The sequence below is a fragment of the Mastigoproctus giganteus genome, chromosome 7, assembly GCF_048544385.1.
Source record: "Mastigoproctus giganteus isolate SK-2022 chromosome 7, ASM4854438v1, whole genome shotgun sequence".
NCBI classification, from domain to species: Eukaryota; Metazoa; Arthropoda; class Arachnida; order Uropygi; family Thelyphonidae; genus Mastigoproctus; species Mastigoproctus giganteus.
In genome coordinates, this window is record NC_143581.1 from 199,792,259 (window position 1) to 199,809,796 (window position 17,538).

At 38.8% G+C, this 17,538-nt stretch overlaps 1 protein-coding gene across 1 annotated transcript in view; it reads right to left on the reverse strand.

The window, feature by feature from the left end:
• The window catches only part of LOC150083552 (stress-activated protein kinase JNK-like), a 440,237-nt gene that overhangs the window by 150,416 nt on the left and 272,283 nt on the right, over positions 1–17,538 (reverse strand). The window contains 2 exon segments of the mRNA XM_090378067.1: positions 3,853–4,038; positions 6,670–6,741. Of these exon segments, the coding sequence (XP_090234193.1) occupies positions 3,853–4,038; positions 6,670–6,741 (258 nt within the window).

Consider the following 17,538-nt stretch of genomic DNA (forward strand, 5'->3'; position numbering starts at 1 on the left):
CTATTGGCCTGTATGATTCTGGTTGCTCAGGGTTCCTGCCAGGATTTTTGAGGATTAATTTTAGACTAGCTGTCCTCCACTGTTTTGGGAAGTGTCCCACTCTCAGACAGCAGTTACATAGGTGCAGAAGTAGGTTGGGTGCCAATTCAACCACTCGCTTGACGATCTCAGGTTCCATCTGGTCTGTGCCGGGGCACTTTCTGTTTCTAATCCTTGCTGCCGCCTGCTGCAGCTCTTCCAAGGTGAAGGGGGAGGGTTCCTGTGCTTCTGGATTATAGTTATCATTCTGGTGGCAGAGTTCTCGCTATTGTTCAGTTCTTGGCGTCACTTGCTCCCTGTAGATAGTATCCAGAATGTTGTTTATTGATTGTTCCCATGTAGTAGTTAGCTGGCCTTGGGAAGTTTGTTTGTTGTGACTTTGTACACCATTCCCCAGGAGTCGATGTTTTCACTAGTTGTTCCCATGCGTTTCTTTTTACTTCTCTGAATCTTGTCTGTATACTGGTTTCTTGGTGTCCTGTATAGTTGTTTTAGTGCCTCCACCTCATGCGCTGGCCACGTTCTGCGGGGTCGCTGGAAGTCCTTTCTTCTTCTTGCTACCTCCTTCTTCAGTTCCTGTAGCTCCAGGGACCAACCATGGGACCGCTCCGGGCATAGGATTTTTTCTTTTTATTGCAATTTGGGTGATATTTGTCATGAGATCCATAGTCTTTTGTTGCTGGGCATCTGGCTCAGTCTCTGCTTGGATTTCTTGATATCTAGAGTGGATTGCTTCAGTGAGCGTTTCTTCAAAGAGGTTCCAATCAGCTTTGTTGATGGCGACCTATTGAGCTGATGCCTAGTTGCTGAAATTCTGGCAAGGTTTCTTTTGATCCGGAAGGTGATCACCCGGTGGTCCGATGTGGTCCAGGAGTTCTCTATCCTCCAGTCGGCGACGTGCGAGGCCAAATTGGTTGTGGCGAGGGAGATATCAATTGTCGCCTCCCACTGTAGTTTGCAAAAGGTTGGGAGCTGGTTCAGTTTGTTTAAGACAGTCAGCCGTGATCCAGAGAGGAAGTCTTCCAGGAGCTCCCCATTGTGGGTCCCTCTTCTATTCTTTGTGGTGCTGTGCCATGTAGGCGATTGTCAGTCGATGTCCGATCCAATGATTATTTTTTGGTTTGGTAATATGTCTAGGAGGTGCTGCAGGTAGTTTGCAGCTGGAATGATATCCTGTCCCAGTTGGCAGTACAAGGAGACCACAAAGAAGTCCCCAATTGGCGAGATCACGTGAGCACAGACTGCCCATGACGAACAGAGCTGTCCGACCTTTGTCACCGTTATGTTAGGGTTTTGCACTATTATTGCTGCCCATGGGGTGCCATTTTGCACTATTATTGCTGCCTACCATTATTTTGGATGAGCTTGTAGACTAAAGGGTAGCCTCTTACTTTTTTACCATGAGTGTATGGCCCCTGAATTAGAAGGATATCAGCCCCCTCCTCATCGGCCTTCAGTCTCAGCTGGTCGGCAACTGCTTTAGCCACTGCGCATTGTGCTGGAAAATCTTAACCTCTGTGCAGTTATAATTTTTTTTTAATATAACATGGGCACTTTGAATCTCTTACTGAGTGGTTGGAATCCATTTTTTGTGTTTTGCGGTTAGTGCATGTAGGGTTGTTGCTATTATTTGGGCAGTTTCTGAACTCGTGCCCCTTTTCCGTGCAGTGTCTGCAGGTCAGAGTCTTCTGCACACATGTGTGGGTGGTGTGGCCAAACTTCAGACACCTGAAACATTTCGGCACCACCACATGTTCCTTGAATCTATGTGAGCTCCATTGCACATAAAGTCGGGTCAGTTCCCTCACAGCCTACCATGCATCTGGTGCGAATTCCACGACCCAATTTCAAGCATTATTATCTCTGGACATAGTCGAGTACTTCGGGATTATAAGTTCCTTACACTCCCAGTCTGGCATGATCTCCTGTAGGTTTCTCTCAGATTTCCTCTACTAGGTCCTGCGGGCCAATGCCCTTGGGTAGGCCAAATATGATCGCAGTTGGACCCTCCTTCTAGGAGTTTCTGCCTGCAGTCCCAGAGTTGCCAGCTTGCGGTTTTCCATGATCGCTTGTATTTCTCCTTTAGTCTCTGTCTCAATGGCGATTCTGGTGCTCCTCATCTTTCTGATTGCTTTTATCCATGTTTTTTTAAGGTCTTCTTTCATGGATTCCATGATTTTAGCTTTGATAACCTCTTAGCTAAAAAATTTTGCTCCCCGTTCTTTGGTTGTACAATTACTAGGTTTTAAGTTTTTAAGAGGGTTTTCCTCTTTGGCTGTGCCTGGTCAGCTTCATTTGTATATAGCTGTGGCCGGTGTCCTCAGTGCCTGTGCATAGAATGGGGCGCGCTGTGGCATTTAGTTTCCACCATCCGCTCGGAGGACCTCCAGAACTGCAATCGCTTTCTGGTGCTCCTCATTTGTTTTAAGCAGTATTGTTTCCAATGTTGTCCATCGTAGGACAATCTCTGATCTTAGCATGGAGGATATTCTACTGCTATTGTCTTTAATAATGGTCTCTAACTCTGTTCGTAAGATTGAGACCTGCTCCAGGACTGTCCCCTGGGGAAGGGTAGGGTTCAATGGGGGGGTTGACTCCTGCCTTTGGTCTTCAATACCTTTGTGTTGCTCTGGCGGTTCCTTGGCCTCACTAGTGCTGCGTGTTTCCTGGCCCAATTTTGGGCCCATTCTTCTGGTTTGCGGAACATGAGCAAGACTTCCAGGTATTGCCCTGGCTTCCCAATTCCCCAGACATAAATTCCATCAAGCATCTGTGGTTTGTACTGGAACAGCAACTCCGATCTGCAGTGTCTCAACCACAGATCTTACAGGAGTTAAAGGAGCTGCTGGTTACAGGTTGATACCAGATACTACAAGGCACATTTAGAAATCTTGTAGCATCCATGCCTCGCTGGGTATGAGCTGTTTTGGCTGCATGTCGAGGACCAACAGCATGTTAGGTAGGTGGTCATAATGTTTTGACTCATCGGTGTGTGTGTGTGTGTGTGTGTGTGTGTGTGTGTGTGTGTGTGTGTGTGTGTGTGCGCGCTATACTTATGGTTAAGTTGATATAGAAATTGCAAAATAAGAAAATTTGGCCTTAACAATTTTAACTTTATAAAATACATTTTAAACAACCTTAAGACTTATCTTTAATTTCGCTAAGAAAAATTCTGTATAATACAAAAAATTACCTGCAATTAAAAGAACTCTTTTACAAACAAGTGAGGAAGCTGCTCGCTTTGCTTTTGTGCATGTTTATGTGTCTGCTTGATGAAAGATGAGTACATAATAAATCCATCTGATAGATGTTTTTGAATTTTTTTTGTATCCCATAGTTTGTATTGGCAGCTAAATTTTTGCAAGGTATTCTTCTTTCAGGGGGGAACGGGAGTTTCTTCACATGTTAGCGAAAGGTTTCTTTGTCAGAACTTTTGAAAGACTTCATATTTCCTTTGTGCATTTGTTTGCTTAAGTAAAAACTTCAAACTACCCACTTCCTTTTTTTTTTTTTTGTTTGGCAGCTACCAGAAAAAGGCTATAGAGAGGCAATCTGTTGGGTTCATTTGAAGAATAATATACACATATATATGTAAACAAGTTTTGATAGATAGTAATTTTAAAAAAAAATTACTTCGAACACCTTATTTGATATAAGCAAACCCTTACTTACCTTTAAACAGGAGTATAAAAAGTCATTTTTAGATAATATACAACTTGTTTTCAGAATAATGATGTAATACTAAATAATGAATGATTTCATTTCTCAGACAACACAAACAATCATGAAATATCATTATTTGAAAATTCTTACCTTTTAGTCTACTATGTTCAGAGCTGTCTGCTGGGAAAAGTACATCAGGAAATAATTTTTCAAACGGATAACCTGTATACTTGGGCCGGTTTTCTACATAGTTACGGACTGTAGGCTGAAGTCGCTTCATGAAATCTTGAGAAGGTGTACCTAACTGTTCAATTATTTTATTCCACTGATCAATATCTGGTATTGCAAGTTAAGAAATAACTTTTGTTGTTGCTACAGTGAAATATTTTCAAATAACCTGCAACAATAGATGATGAAAATTCTAGTTTGTGCAAACAATTGGGCACTGAAACTGCCTGTGAAAATGGCAATTCCAAAAGATTACAGCATAAAGTTTAATTAGACTATAAAAAAAAAAAAAAAAAAAAAAGGAAACTATTATTATTCCTATTACCTCTCCTGTTGTAAAATACTGTTTGAATATCATAACATAAGCAATAAGTATTAATCAGAAAAAACATAAGTGATTTTTCCTTTATGGGGAGGGGGCTATCATAACTTAAACCAAGAAATAATGCTGTAACAGCTATTTAAAAAGGATGTCAAGAATACAAAAAAAAAAAAAAAAAAAGTCATCTGGTCAATTAAGGAATACTAGAACATAATAAACATATAGCTGAAATGCAGCCATGAAATATGAACAATTGCACTAATCTGGGCAGCACAGTTAGCAAATGCAGCAGCAATTTCTTTAATTTCATTATTCACATAGTACTGAGGAAGGAATGAAATAGCTAGCTATGAAATTTGTGCATTTTTTGCATTATTTAGCATAGGAACTGCTGAAGTGAACACAGCATCAATTTATTTATTAGCCAATGAAATGACGTATTCTTCAAAGATTACAGGAACCATAAAAAATTTGAAACCTATGTAAGAAATTGTTTCTTACATAGATTTCTTAGATAACAGAACTTCACTGAGTATAAGTGAATTGGGTACGTGTTTGGCAAACAAAATTGTAGTTTTAATGGACAAATACAAAATGTCCAAGAACATTTGAATAATACTGTCAGGGCACCACATCAGACAGCATGATCTCATTTAGATGTTTTAATCTGAAGAGTTGGAATTGGAAGCAGCTGGTGCAGTAACATAGGCAATGCTGATATAAGGTGTCGGAGCATAGTTGATAGAAGTGATCATGGGCTTCATAATGCACCGTTATTCTCATGAAGACTTCTCTTAGAGTGGTCTGTTATGTCCAGTGCTCAATAGGCAACAGTCCTTTAGGAACAGAAGTTTAAAGAGTGTATGGCTAATCCCCACACCAGCCACAAACAACCAGTTTCATCATGACTCAAATTATGGTGGCTGTGTTGTCAATCCACCCCATGTTTGTTCAGCTGTACTTGAGCAGCTGAGGCTTAAAATACATATGGCCACTATGGGATTAGCCACTCCTTTCAGCTGAAGCCAAAAGGGGTGTATGGCTAATGCAACATAGATACACAATAAAAACAGGAGAAGCTTAAAGGAGCATGATTAATATGTGTGGGGGCAACAAACACAACCACTATAATCTAAATTAGAGGTATGTGCTTGGTGACCAGGTCCAGCCCATGACAAAGATTTATCCATCCCATGAAAGAATTTTTAAAATTATCTCTACTCAAATTAGACATCTTAGAAGCAAAATACTGTACTACAGCTTTGTACAAGATCATTCAGCTTCAAGGCTGTTCGAGATATAAGCACGCACTCTAACATTTTGATATACACTGTGACACACCTGTACTTCAAGATCATTCCTAGAAGTTTAAATAGTAATGGTTCTTTTTTTTTTTCTTTTATAGATACTCAATAATTAAATATAAATAAAAAACCTTTTTTATTTATATTTAATTTTTAAATGTTATTCATTTATTTTTAAAGAAAGATTCCATGCACTTTTTATTAGCTGTCATGGAATAAAACAAAATTCTTGGGGTACCATGTAATTTCAGTTTAAGTTACTTAAAGTTATTATTATTTTATTTTATTTGAAATTTATACATTTATTTCATTATAAAATGGTGTACAGTATCCATTATACCATATCTTTTTAATTTTGTGGTGATCTATAATTGATCTTTATTTAGTACCTCTATATAAAGAATAAAATTATTATATAGGTATATATTAAAAGGTCGAAAACCACTGTGTTAGGTATTTCTTTTGGCCTAGAGGTGCCGTAAAAGAATTACTGGGCCACTAAGGGTGCTGTGAACCTAGAAAGTTTGGGAACCTCTGTGTTAAACCAACCTTTTTTTTTTTACGCTGCCAGTGGAGTCTCAAAAAAACCTAAATGTAGCCCTTCCATATAAAAGATCGAACACCACTGATTTAAATCATACTGAAATTATGTTTATTCAACAACCAACAGTAGCAGGACCCACTTCATATAAATTCAACCTGCAATATGAATTGCAATCAAAGCCTATAGATCCACCACATAATGGCATTTGAAATAATTCAGTACATAATCTGCTACAAGCTTTTTAGCCATCACAGCAGCTATAAAAGCATGCTCCTATGCTTTTATAGCTGCTCCCAGTCTGGTATGATGGTGCTATACATTCCAAGTGTCAGAGGATACAATACATATATGATATAATATTTGTAATATAAACTTATAAAAAATATAACTTAAAAATTTTGTAAGCAGCATAGTTATATTTTTTATAGAAACTGCACAAAACCAAAACATATTCTGCTGAAATTATAACAAAAATTAAAACTACTTGTCTAATATCATAAATTAATATTCCTCAATTCACTCACCACAACCTTCTGTAACAATACCAACACAAAAAATAGTAAGGATACGGTCAGTACCAGGAAAAAGAACACCACCACGTATCATTTCTCCCATGATGCATCCAACTGACCAAATATCCACTGAAATAAGATAATCATTAAATTAACTGAAATATCATAATATTTCATAGATATATAATTTCTTACAGTTAATAAATAACAATATCCAGTACTGAAATGACTTCCAATTCAGCGTTCTGATGGGAGGCAACGAGAGCTTGAAAAATCGGGTGGGCGGATGCCCTTGAAGGAATTAAAATGGGGGGGGGGGGGGAATCAAGTTCTCAGCTGCCCAACTCAACACCAGAGCACACTCTTATGCACCCACCACCACAGCAGCAACCTTTAGGGCAGAATGTGCTGGTCCCAAAGGAGATAATTATTGTTGGTGACTCAATTGTCAGGGAAATATATTGAGCAAAAAAGGATAGGTGGAATAGGACCAGGGACAAAAGTTGATGACGTTGTCGAGCAGATATAATTTTTTAAGGGAACAAAAGGTGATATTGTTGTATACATTGGCTAATGACATTAAGTGTAGGAGATCTGCGGATTTACTAAGCAAGTACAGGTCAATCCTGCACAAACGTAATAGGAGGGAGTATATGATGACAGCCTTGTTGATCAATTCAGGCCTGGAGAGATTGTGCAAGGCTCAAGCAATAGAATTTTTTTCAGCGTGGTCTGTGCTTGCTAACAGGAGAGACTGCTTCTATAGGGATGGGATACACTTAAATAGAAGGGGTGCAAGACTATTTACTGATGCTATCGAGGCAGCGTTAGGTGGGTTGGAAAACCGTTAGCTTAGGGGAATTCACAGACTAATAGATTAAGAGAGGTGGAAATGATTCTTGCACTGCTTGTAAGCCAGTTGCTAGAGATTTCAGGGAACTGATGGGGATCATGAAAAAAGTAAATACATGGGCTGTGTTAGAGTAACTAAAAGTAAGAACAGGTGCATGCATACTTGCACATACACCAATGCTAGGAGTACAGTAAATAAATTTGATGAATTTGAAGTGCTGGTTAAGACATCAAAGACGGATATTGTTGGGATATCAGAGACGTGGTGCCACTCGGATATAAGAGATGCAGAATTGGAATTTAGGGAATACAATGTGTACAGAAAGGTAGACAGGATAGGAAGAGAGGAGGGGTTATGCTGTTAGTTAAGAAACAAAATCTAAGGAAGTGCATACAGTTGACATAGATGGACAGTGCAATGCTGAGTCAGTTTGGTGTGATATAAGCACTGGGAAAGCAAAAATGAGGGTAGGAGTTTGTTATAGGCCTAATGACGCTGATGAGTACAATTAACAATTATACAGATAAACAGAGTGGGGCAGTAAATCAGTGTCTTATAATGGAGAATTTTAACTTCACAGATATAGACTGGAACTTGCGGGTTGGTCACTAGCAAGGCTTTTGTGGATTTATTGGATGATTATTTTCTACAGCAGCATGTCAGAGAGACAACAAGAGGGAGTAACACTCTTGATCTGATTATCAGCAATGATTATTCATGCATTAAGAATTTACAGATAAAGGAACCACTAGGTGGAAGTGATCATAGTGTACTGATGTGGGATTTACTTAAAGATGTAACTACCATCGGGGGTAAAGAGAAGGGCTTCTGCTTTCGTAAAGGCGACTACAGTGGTCTCGGAGATTTTTTAGGTTCTATACAGTGGGACCAACTGATGATGTTACCAACAGCAAATTCTAAATGAGAAACATTCAAGGAAGTAATTTTGGAAGCTACTAGGCTTTTTGTTCCAACTAAGAAATACTTCTCTAGGTTTAGGCCCAAATGGATGCCAGATGAACTAATGAGACTCATGGCAGAGAAGAAAAAATGCATTGGATGCACATAAATTGTCAGGCGATACAGAAGCCTATAGCAGATACAAGCTAGTCTGTAATCAAGTCACAAAGGAGGTTAGGTAAGAGAAGGCAGATTATGAAAAATCTTTGGCAAAGGATGCAAAGAAAAACAGCAAAGACTTCTTTACTTATATAAACTCTAAAAAAAAAAGGGGATGAATCGGATTGGTCCACTTGATATCAATCGTTTGACTGTAGATGATCATTCTCAGATAGCTGCTGAACTAAATGAGTATTTTGCATTTACATTCACATGAGAATGTTATTCAAGGAGGAGGGGCCAGATGTTTATCAAACTCTAACAGGGAGTTAAATAATTTTGTAATAACTGAGAGCAAAGTGGAGGAGAAATTGTTGAAGTTAAACATAAGAAAGGCATCTAGGGTATAGGGGATCTATCTAGTTATATTAAAGGTAGTGGCAAAGGAAGTAAGCAAATCCTTATCCATAATTATGAGATCAAAGGGTGACACGAGTAATTACAGACCTGTTAGTTTGACTTCTGTTCCAGGGAAAATAATGGTGAGAATGCTTAAAGAAGCACCATGTAGGATCATCAAGACAACACTGCAGTAATAAATCAGACACAGCATGGGTTAGCATTAGCATTAGCATTAGTAGAGGCATTTGATGCAAGAAAGCAAGTTTATGCAGCATCAGCCAAAAAAAAAAAAAAAACCCACTTCCACTTCACCCCTCTGTTCGTTCAAAATACCTGTCCAGCTGAGCCTTAAACTTATTTAGGCTATCAACCTCCACCACAAGGGATGGAAGTCTGTTCCACCAACCAACCACCCGCTGGCTAAAGGCAAATTTCCGCACGTCTATCCTACATCTGTCTTTCCTCAATTTGAATTTATGCCCTCTCAGGTGATTTTTCTGAGCTAGAGGAAGAATCCCATCAGCATTGAGCATGCTTAAACCATTCAAGGCTTTATACACCTCTATCAGATCACCTTGCTGGTGCCTAGTCTCCAGACACTGTAATTTGCAAAACTTAAGCCTTTCTTCGTAAGAGCACCCCTTTGTTCCATTCACTAATCTTGTTGCCCTTCTCTGTACTCGTTCCAGCAGCTCTACATCCTTCTTGAAATGAGGTCTCCAGACCTGTATACAGTACTCTAGGTGTGGCCTGACCATCGCCTTATACAATGGAATAATCACATCCTTATCCCTGCTGGAAAAATTCCTGTATATCATTGACAATACTCCATGAGCTACTCTTGCAGCCTGTCTGCACTGCTCAGAGAACTTCATATCTGCCTGCACAACCACCCCCAAGTCCCTTTCATTCTCTACCACTGTCAGTGTAGTACCACAGAGTTGATACGTTGCTCTGGGGTTTCTGTTTCCCATGTGTAGTACTTTACATTTATCAATGTTAAACTTCATTTGCCACCTCTCAGCCCACCTGCTCAACCTTTCCACATCCTGTTGCAGCAGCATAGTGTCAGTAGTGTCCTTGACAACCCTGCCAACCTTTGTATCGTCTGCAAACTTGGACATTAAGCCCGATATACCATCATCAATATCATTTATAAATACAGAAAACAATAATGGACCCAACACCGAGCCCTGAGGGACTCCACTAATAACATCAGTCCACGATGAGCAGTGTCCATTGATTACCACTCTCTGTCTTCTCCCCCTCAACCACCCCTTTATCCATAGCAGCAATTTGCCTCCAATGTCACACTGCTCCAATTTGTGTAGCAGTCTTCCATGTGCAACAGTATCAAAAGCCTTTCTAAGATCCAAGTATATAATATCAAAGTTATTCCCTGCATCCAGTTCTTTTGTGACTGCATCATAGTATCCAATCAAGTTGGTCAGGCAAGACTTCCCCTTAACAAAACCATGCTGTGTCTGAGCTATAACTGAAGTCTTGTCTAAATGATCCTGCAGTGCTTCTTTAACAAGTGCCTCCATTAATTTTCCTGGAACAGAAGTTAAGCTCACAGGTCTATAATTACTTGTGTCAGCCTTTGATCCTCCTTTGTGAATTGGGGTCACATTTGCACATTTCCAGTCTATGGGTACCTCCCCTGAGTCCAAGGAAGCTCTCATAATTATGGCTAAAGGTTTACTTACTTCCTTTGCTGCCTCCTTTAATATAACTGGATAGATCCCATCCACCCCGGGTGCCTTTCTTGTGTTTATCTTCAACAGTTTCTCCTCCACTTTACTCCCAGTTATTTCAAGATTCTGTAGCTTACTGCTAGAGTTGAATACACCTCTGGCAATCCCCTCGCTAAATAACTCCTCATGTGTGAATGTCGATGCAAAATATTCATTTAGTTTGTTAGCTACCTGAGCAGGATCATCAACACTTGACCCATCAATATCAAGTGGACCAATCTGATTCATCCCCTTCCTTCTAGAGTTTACATAAGTAAAGAACTCTTTGCTGTTTTTCTTTGCATCCCTTGCCAAGGATTTCTCGTAATCTGCCTTCACCTGCCTAACCTCCTTTGTAACTTGGTTGCATATCAACTTGTATCTATCATAGGCTTCTGTGTCATGTGTTAATTTGTATGTATCCCATGCATTTTTCTTCTCTGCCATATGCCTCATTAGTTCATCTGACATCCATTTTCGCCTAAACCTTGAACAATATTTCTTAGTTGGTATGTAAAGCCTAGTAGCTTCCAAGATAAGTTCTTTGAATACTTCCCATTTTGAATTTGCTGTTGGTAACATCATCAGTTGGTCCCACTGTATAGAATTTAAATACTGTCTCAGTCCATCGTAGTCGCCTTTACGGAAGCAATAACCCTTCCCTTTACCCCTAATGGTAGTTACCTCTTTGAGTAAATCCCACTTCAGCACACTGTGATCACTGCCACCTAGTGGTTCATTTATCTGCAGATTCTTAATGCATGAAGAATCACTGCTGATAATCAAATCAAGAGTATTACTCCCTCTAGTTGCCTCCCGAACATGCTGATGTAGAAAACAATCATCCAATAAATCCACAAAAGTCCTGCTAGTGTGTGAGTAACCAGCCCCCAAATTCCAGTCAATATCTGGGAAATTAAAATCTCCCATTATAAGACACTCTGATTTACTGGCCTACTCTATTTCCCTGTACAGTTCCTTATTATACTCATCAGAGTCATTAGGCCTATAGCACACTCCTACTCTCAATTTTGATCTCCCAATGTTTATGTCACACCAAACTGACTCCACACTGCACTGTCCAGCGATGTCGACTGGCTTCACTTCCTTGGTTTTTATGTGTTTCTTAACTAATAACATAACCCCTCCTCCCTTCCTATCCTGTCTATCCTTTCTGTAGACGTTGTACTCCCCAAATTGCAGTTCTGCATCCCTTACATCTGTGTGACACCACGTCTCTGATATCCCAACAATATCTGCCTTCGATGTTTTGAGCAATACCTCAAATTCATCAAATTTATTTACTAAACTCCTAGCATTGGTGTACACGCAAGTATACCTGCACCTGTTTCTATTCTTAGCTACCCTAACACAACCCATGTGTTTACTTGTACCGCAATGGCTCCCAGCAGTCTCTGAAATACCATGCATCTTGTTTTTCCGGCTTCTGCTCATTCTAATAGAAGCAGTGCAAGAATCTCTTTCACCTCTGCCAGTGGCTACTGTCAATCTATTGGTCTTTGTCTCCCCCCAAGCTAGCAGTTTTCCGACCCACCTAACACTGCCTCGATAGCATCAGCAAATATTCTTGCACCCTTTCTATTTAAGTGTATCCCATCCCTGTAGAAGCAATCTCTCCTGTTAACAAGTACAGTCCAGGCTGAAAAAAATTCTACCCCTTGAGCCTTGCACAATCTTTCCAGGGCCGAATTGATCGACAAGGCTCTCATCATATACTCCCTCCTATCGTGTCTGGGCAGAATTGCAGACACTTTCAAATTCAACCCTAATTCTCGGCTTTTGTTCAACAGTGACCTGTACTTGTTAAGTAATTCTGCCAGTCTCCTACTCTTAATATTATTAGTGCCAACGTGTACAACTATATCACCTTTTGTGCCCTTAAAAGATGATATTCGCTCTACAACGTCATCAACCTTTGCCCCTGGCAGACATACCCTGGTCCTGTTCCACCTATCTTTTTTACAAAGCATGTTCCCCGTTTCCCTGACAATAGAGTCACCAACAACTACTAGTTCCTTCGGGACCAGCGCATTCTGCCTTAGGGGTTGTCTCTGTGTCACGCGATGCCCAAGTGCAAGCTCTGGCGTTGATGTGGGCAGCTGAGAGCTTGATGGGCCCTCAATTTAGTTTCTTCGAGGGCATCCACCCTGTCCTTCAAGCTCTCATATAGGCCCACAAGAACGTCGAGTTGTTGCCTGATATCGATACACTCCTTGCATCGCGCACACACAAAGACATCCCCCTTGGCAGTATCATGTCCCGTACCCGATTGCTCTGCAAACATCAAGCAAACAGTGCATTTTATAAGGCTGTGAGTCAGAGGGCAACTGCCCCCCTCAGTTCTGCTCTGAGCCACAGCACTTCCATTAGCTTGAGCCTTTTGCTTTGCTGCTCTGGTCTGAGTCATGATTCTATTAATTTATTAATTAATTATGTTATGTTATTAATTATATTACGTTTGTAATCTAAGTCGTTATATGTATTTATTTAAACGTACAATTTAACTGCTAACGAAGTTCAACTAACGCTATCTAGTACGGTATATAACCTACGGTATATCTAGTACGGTATCACAATGGTGGGAAAGTTACTAACGGTAACAGTAGTTACGAACACGTGGAAACCCTTACCGATACTTTTACAAGGCCGAGTAAAGAATAAATACACCAAATTAATCAAAAAATCACAAAATAATGTTATACTACTAAATTTAAATCAAAAGTTTTAGAAAAACAATTTCAAATCAATAAATAAGAAAAATCCACTTAGCGGCTTTGAACACGACCGTCACTAGTAGCCTCGTCAGCAGACCCAAGGTTTGTCAAGGAAGTCTTGTCTGACCAATTTGATTGGATACTACGATGTGGTCACAAAGGAATTGGATGCAAAAAATAATTTTGATATCATTACTTGGATTTCAGGAAAGCATTTGATACTGTTGCACATGGAAGACTGCTGTACAAATTGGAGCAGTATGACATTAAGGACAAGTTGCTATAATGGATAAAAGGATGGTTGAGTGGGAGAAGACAGAGTGGTAATCAATGGGTACTGCTCTACATGGACTAATTTTATTAGTGATGTCCCCAAGGATTCGGTGTTGGGCCCATTGTTGTTTTGTATATTTATCAATGATATTGATAAATATACTGTAGCCATAAAGTCAACTACATTGGTCTTGGAGATTTTTTTTTTTTTTTTTACAGTGGGACCAATTGATGATGTTACCAACTGCAAATTCTAAATGGGAAGCATTCAAGGAAGTAATTTTGGAAGCTACTAGGCTTTTTGTTCATATAGGAAGCAGATTCCTTTATTGCATTATATTACGCAAGGCAAACCCAATACAGGGTTTTATCACCCATTGAATATTTCCTTCTATGGTACTCATATATTTGACAGGAATAACTGAAATAAGTGGATCTTGTTTCAATCAGTCCTGTCAAATATACATTTTAGCTTTTTATCAGAACATTCATAGTTTGGTTAACAAATCAGATACTCTGATATTTTATCCAGCACTAAACATGATTTTGTAGCCATAGTTGAGACATGGCTGTCAGATATGAAAATCAGTGACATCAAAAAATTCAAAATATGACACGATCTTTCAAGGTTTGTGCCAAAATTTTCCTACTTGGTTATTCAACTGAACAGAAACAGTAAGAGAGATGAAGGTGTTGTAATCTTATGTAGAATGGAATTTAAAATGTTGAATAGTTCAGCAATCTGACCATTCTGAAGCTATGGTCATTCACTGTTTAATTAAAAATGCCAGAATTGACCTGGGTATCTGTGCAATGAATCTAAATACAGGACCAGTTTGGTTTTACTGATAAAATTTAATAATACGGCCTTCAATGGAATTTGAATGAATTCAGAAACAGATCTTTTCTTTATCATATATGGTACATAACAACTTGGACAATTCTAGTGAAATGAACTGAATGGAAACAATAATTCTGACATAATCCTTTATTAAAGCCTTTTCCATAAATCACAATGTGTCACTGATGGGAAGGTACTACAAACGATAAAAAAGACAAATGGTAAAAGAAGATATATAGTCATAAAGTATTGTTCTGTTTGGAGCCATAAGGTCTTTACTAGATTCCTTATTGTTTCTGATATTTGTTAATTATGATGAATGAGATACAAAAAGTATGGGGAGGGTGGGGGGGTGGTTAACAAGGTAACAAAAGTATGCTGCTTCAACAACACAAATTTTTTATTACATTTAAACTGCCTGAAAAACAGCAGTTAAAAAGTGAGGGATTTGTGCTGGTCATGTATTGCTCACTATTTTGATTTTAGTGATGCTATTATTTTTTTTTATACGTTCTAATTAAGTAACAAGCAATATAAATCAGAAGTTGCTCAAATATGTTGATTTTCTTTAAAAGAAGACTTTAACAGGTTTCCTTTAAAAATAAGAAAAGAAAGGGATATGCTATCTCAACATACAATTTTCGCTACAGCAGAATTTATCTGAAATGGCTGAATTGGAAGCGGCAATAAAGGTAAAAGAATTTACTTTTATCTTTTCAGGGTTATTTAATTCCCTAATGTGAGTCCTATTGTTGATTAATTGACCTCTCAACAATTAAGCTAAATAAAGGAACTAATAAAATTTTAGGGCAGAAAGCCTAAAAAATTCAAACTATGACATTGTTTAGCAAACTGCATCATTACTGAGTAACTGAATTTTAAGACAAACCAAAGTTTATATGTTAGGCATGACTATTATATGAGGCATAGCAATAAAGTTCCTGGATGATGCAATTAAAAAAAAGAAAAAAAAAAGGTAGAGGAGCTCTAAAATGGTTTTATTTTTCTTAAAAGTAATTGCCATTTGATCGAATGCACTCATTAAACCTTTCTAAAAGTTTCTTAAAAGTCAGTGAAGGTGTCCAAAGATATGTTCAGTTCAATTACATTTTTCATTATGTCCTCAACAGCCTATCTTTTTTTCAGGGCAGTTTTCACCTTGTGAAAACTGCCCTGAAAAAAGGAAGTCTGCTGGTGATGGCTCGGGAGAGTAGGGTGGATGGCGATCTGTACAATGCCACATTTCGTCAGAAATGTCTTCACAACAAGTGTGGAATAGGTGGGAACATTGTCATGCAACAACAACTAGTTGACTTTCACTCGAAATTGTGCCCTTACCCAGGAAATGCGCTTAAATAGTCTTTGAGGCACCTGTATGTAGAACGCAGCATTGACTCTTTCCCCCTTCAGGTATAAATTTCTTCTGAATCACACCCTGTTTGTTGAAAAACAATCAGCATCGCACTGATCCTGAACTTTACATAAACAAAACTTTTTGGTACTCGGTGATGATTTTGAAGCTCATTGCATGCTCTGATGCTTCATCTCTGGATCGTACTGAAACACCCAACACTCATCTCCAGTGACAATACAGCTGAGGAAATCAGGATTGTCTCGACAAATCTGGATGAAGTTTTTGCATGATGACACTCTTCATTGCTTCTGCTCATCCATGAGGCTGTGCGTCATAATTTTGCACAGACCTTCCTTTTCCCTAAATCTTCATGCAGAATTTGACAAATCATCTCCTTATTTGTATCCAACTCAGCCATCATTCTGAGGGTCAAACAACTATCTCTTGCTACAATTTTTCAACCGTTTGCAGCTCTGCCCTCATTTTGAGAGGTTGTTGAATATCAAACACACTTGTATGACTTCACATTTCATCACCACAAACAGTTTTTAACATTTCATACATTTCTGTTGCAGATTTCTCCAGCAAAATTTGATATTCACTCGTTACCCTATTGCAAAATCATGATATGGAATGTTAATGCTACTAATGAAACTGGTTATTTGCAACCTGTCAGCCTAGAGGCCCCCATGCTTTTCTAAAAGGAGAAGCCAATACAGTTTTCTGGGAAATCAGGATTTTTTTTAAAGGAGGAGCTAAAGTAGTGCTAAGGAGAAGCATTAAGCTTTAACCATCATGCAGCAGTAAAAAAATACAAATTAGTGTGATCACAGGGTGGGCTATAATCCTTTTAGCCACTACCTGAGACCACCATTTTGTGAGAAGTATTCAGGCTTAAAAGGTTAGAGTAAACCCAATAATGGAAATTTTTTTTCTTTTTTAGGTGGCACAAACTAGGGCACATGAACTTATGTTAAGGATAGTAATCCACTGCAATAAAGTAATTTTCTTCCTACTGTTGCAACCTAAGCCTGGCTTCCTGACATTGTTTTGCCTTTATTAATATTAATACAGTCCTTGACTTCAGTCAGTCTGAGTTAGATTAATTGGCCCTTATGGTCACTAGAAAATTTCCATCCACATTATTACTTAAAGTAGACTGACTCACACTTATAATCCAACCTAAATTCTCCATGACGGTATTAGCATTTTCACCATTCGTCACTAATTTGAAGAGATCTGTGTTTGAATCTTCTCTGGAGGAATTCTTAAAGGTCTCATCAATTGGAACTGTAGCTAGCTGACCTCAGGCAGAGGGAGTAGAAAATGAGGAACTACTCTGGCTAGGGCTAAAAATCTAACAGTAATTTGGACGATAAAGAGGAAAACAGTGAATGAAAAGATGATAATCTTGAAGGAATGATGTGTACAATCATGTTAACCTACACATCCACAGAGTAAAAAGTTAAAAATTGTTGCTACCTGGCTGTTTAGATTCGATAAATTATTTACTATTCAACACAAAGTTAATAATCGAGGCTACCTGCTGCCTGAACCCTCATTAGAGGGTTCAGTAAGACCTTTTATGACACAGAAGTGCCTTTGAGTTTTTAATAAATAACAAATTTGCCTCTTTTAGTGATTATTTAATTAAAAATGATATTAGTAACCTT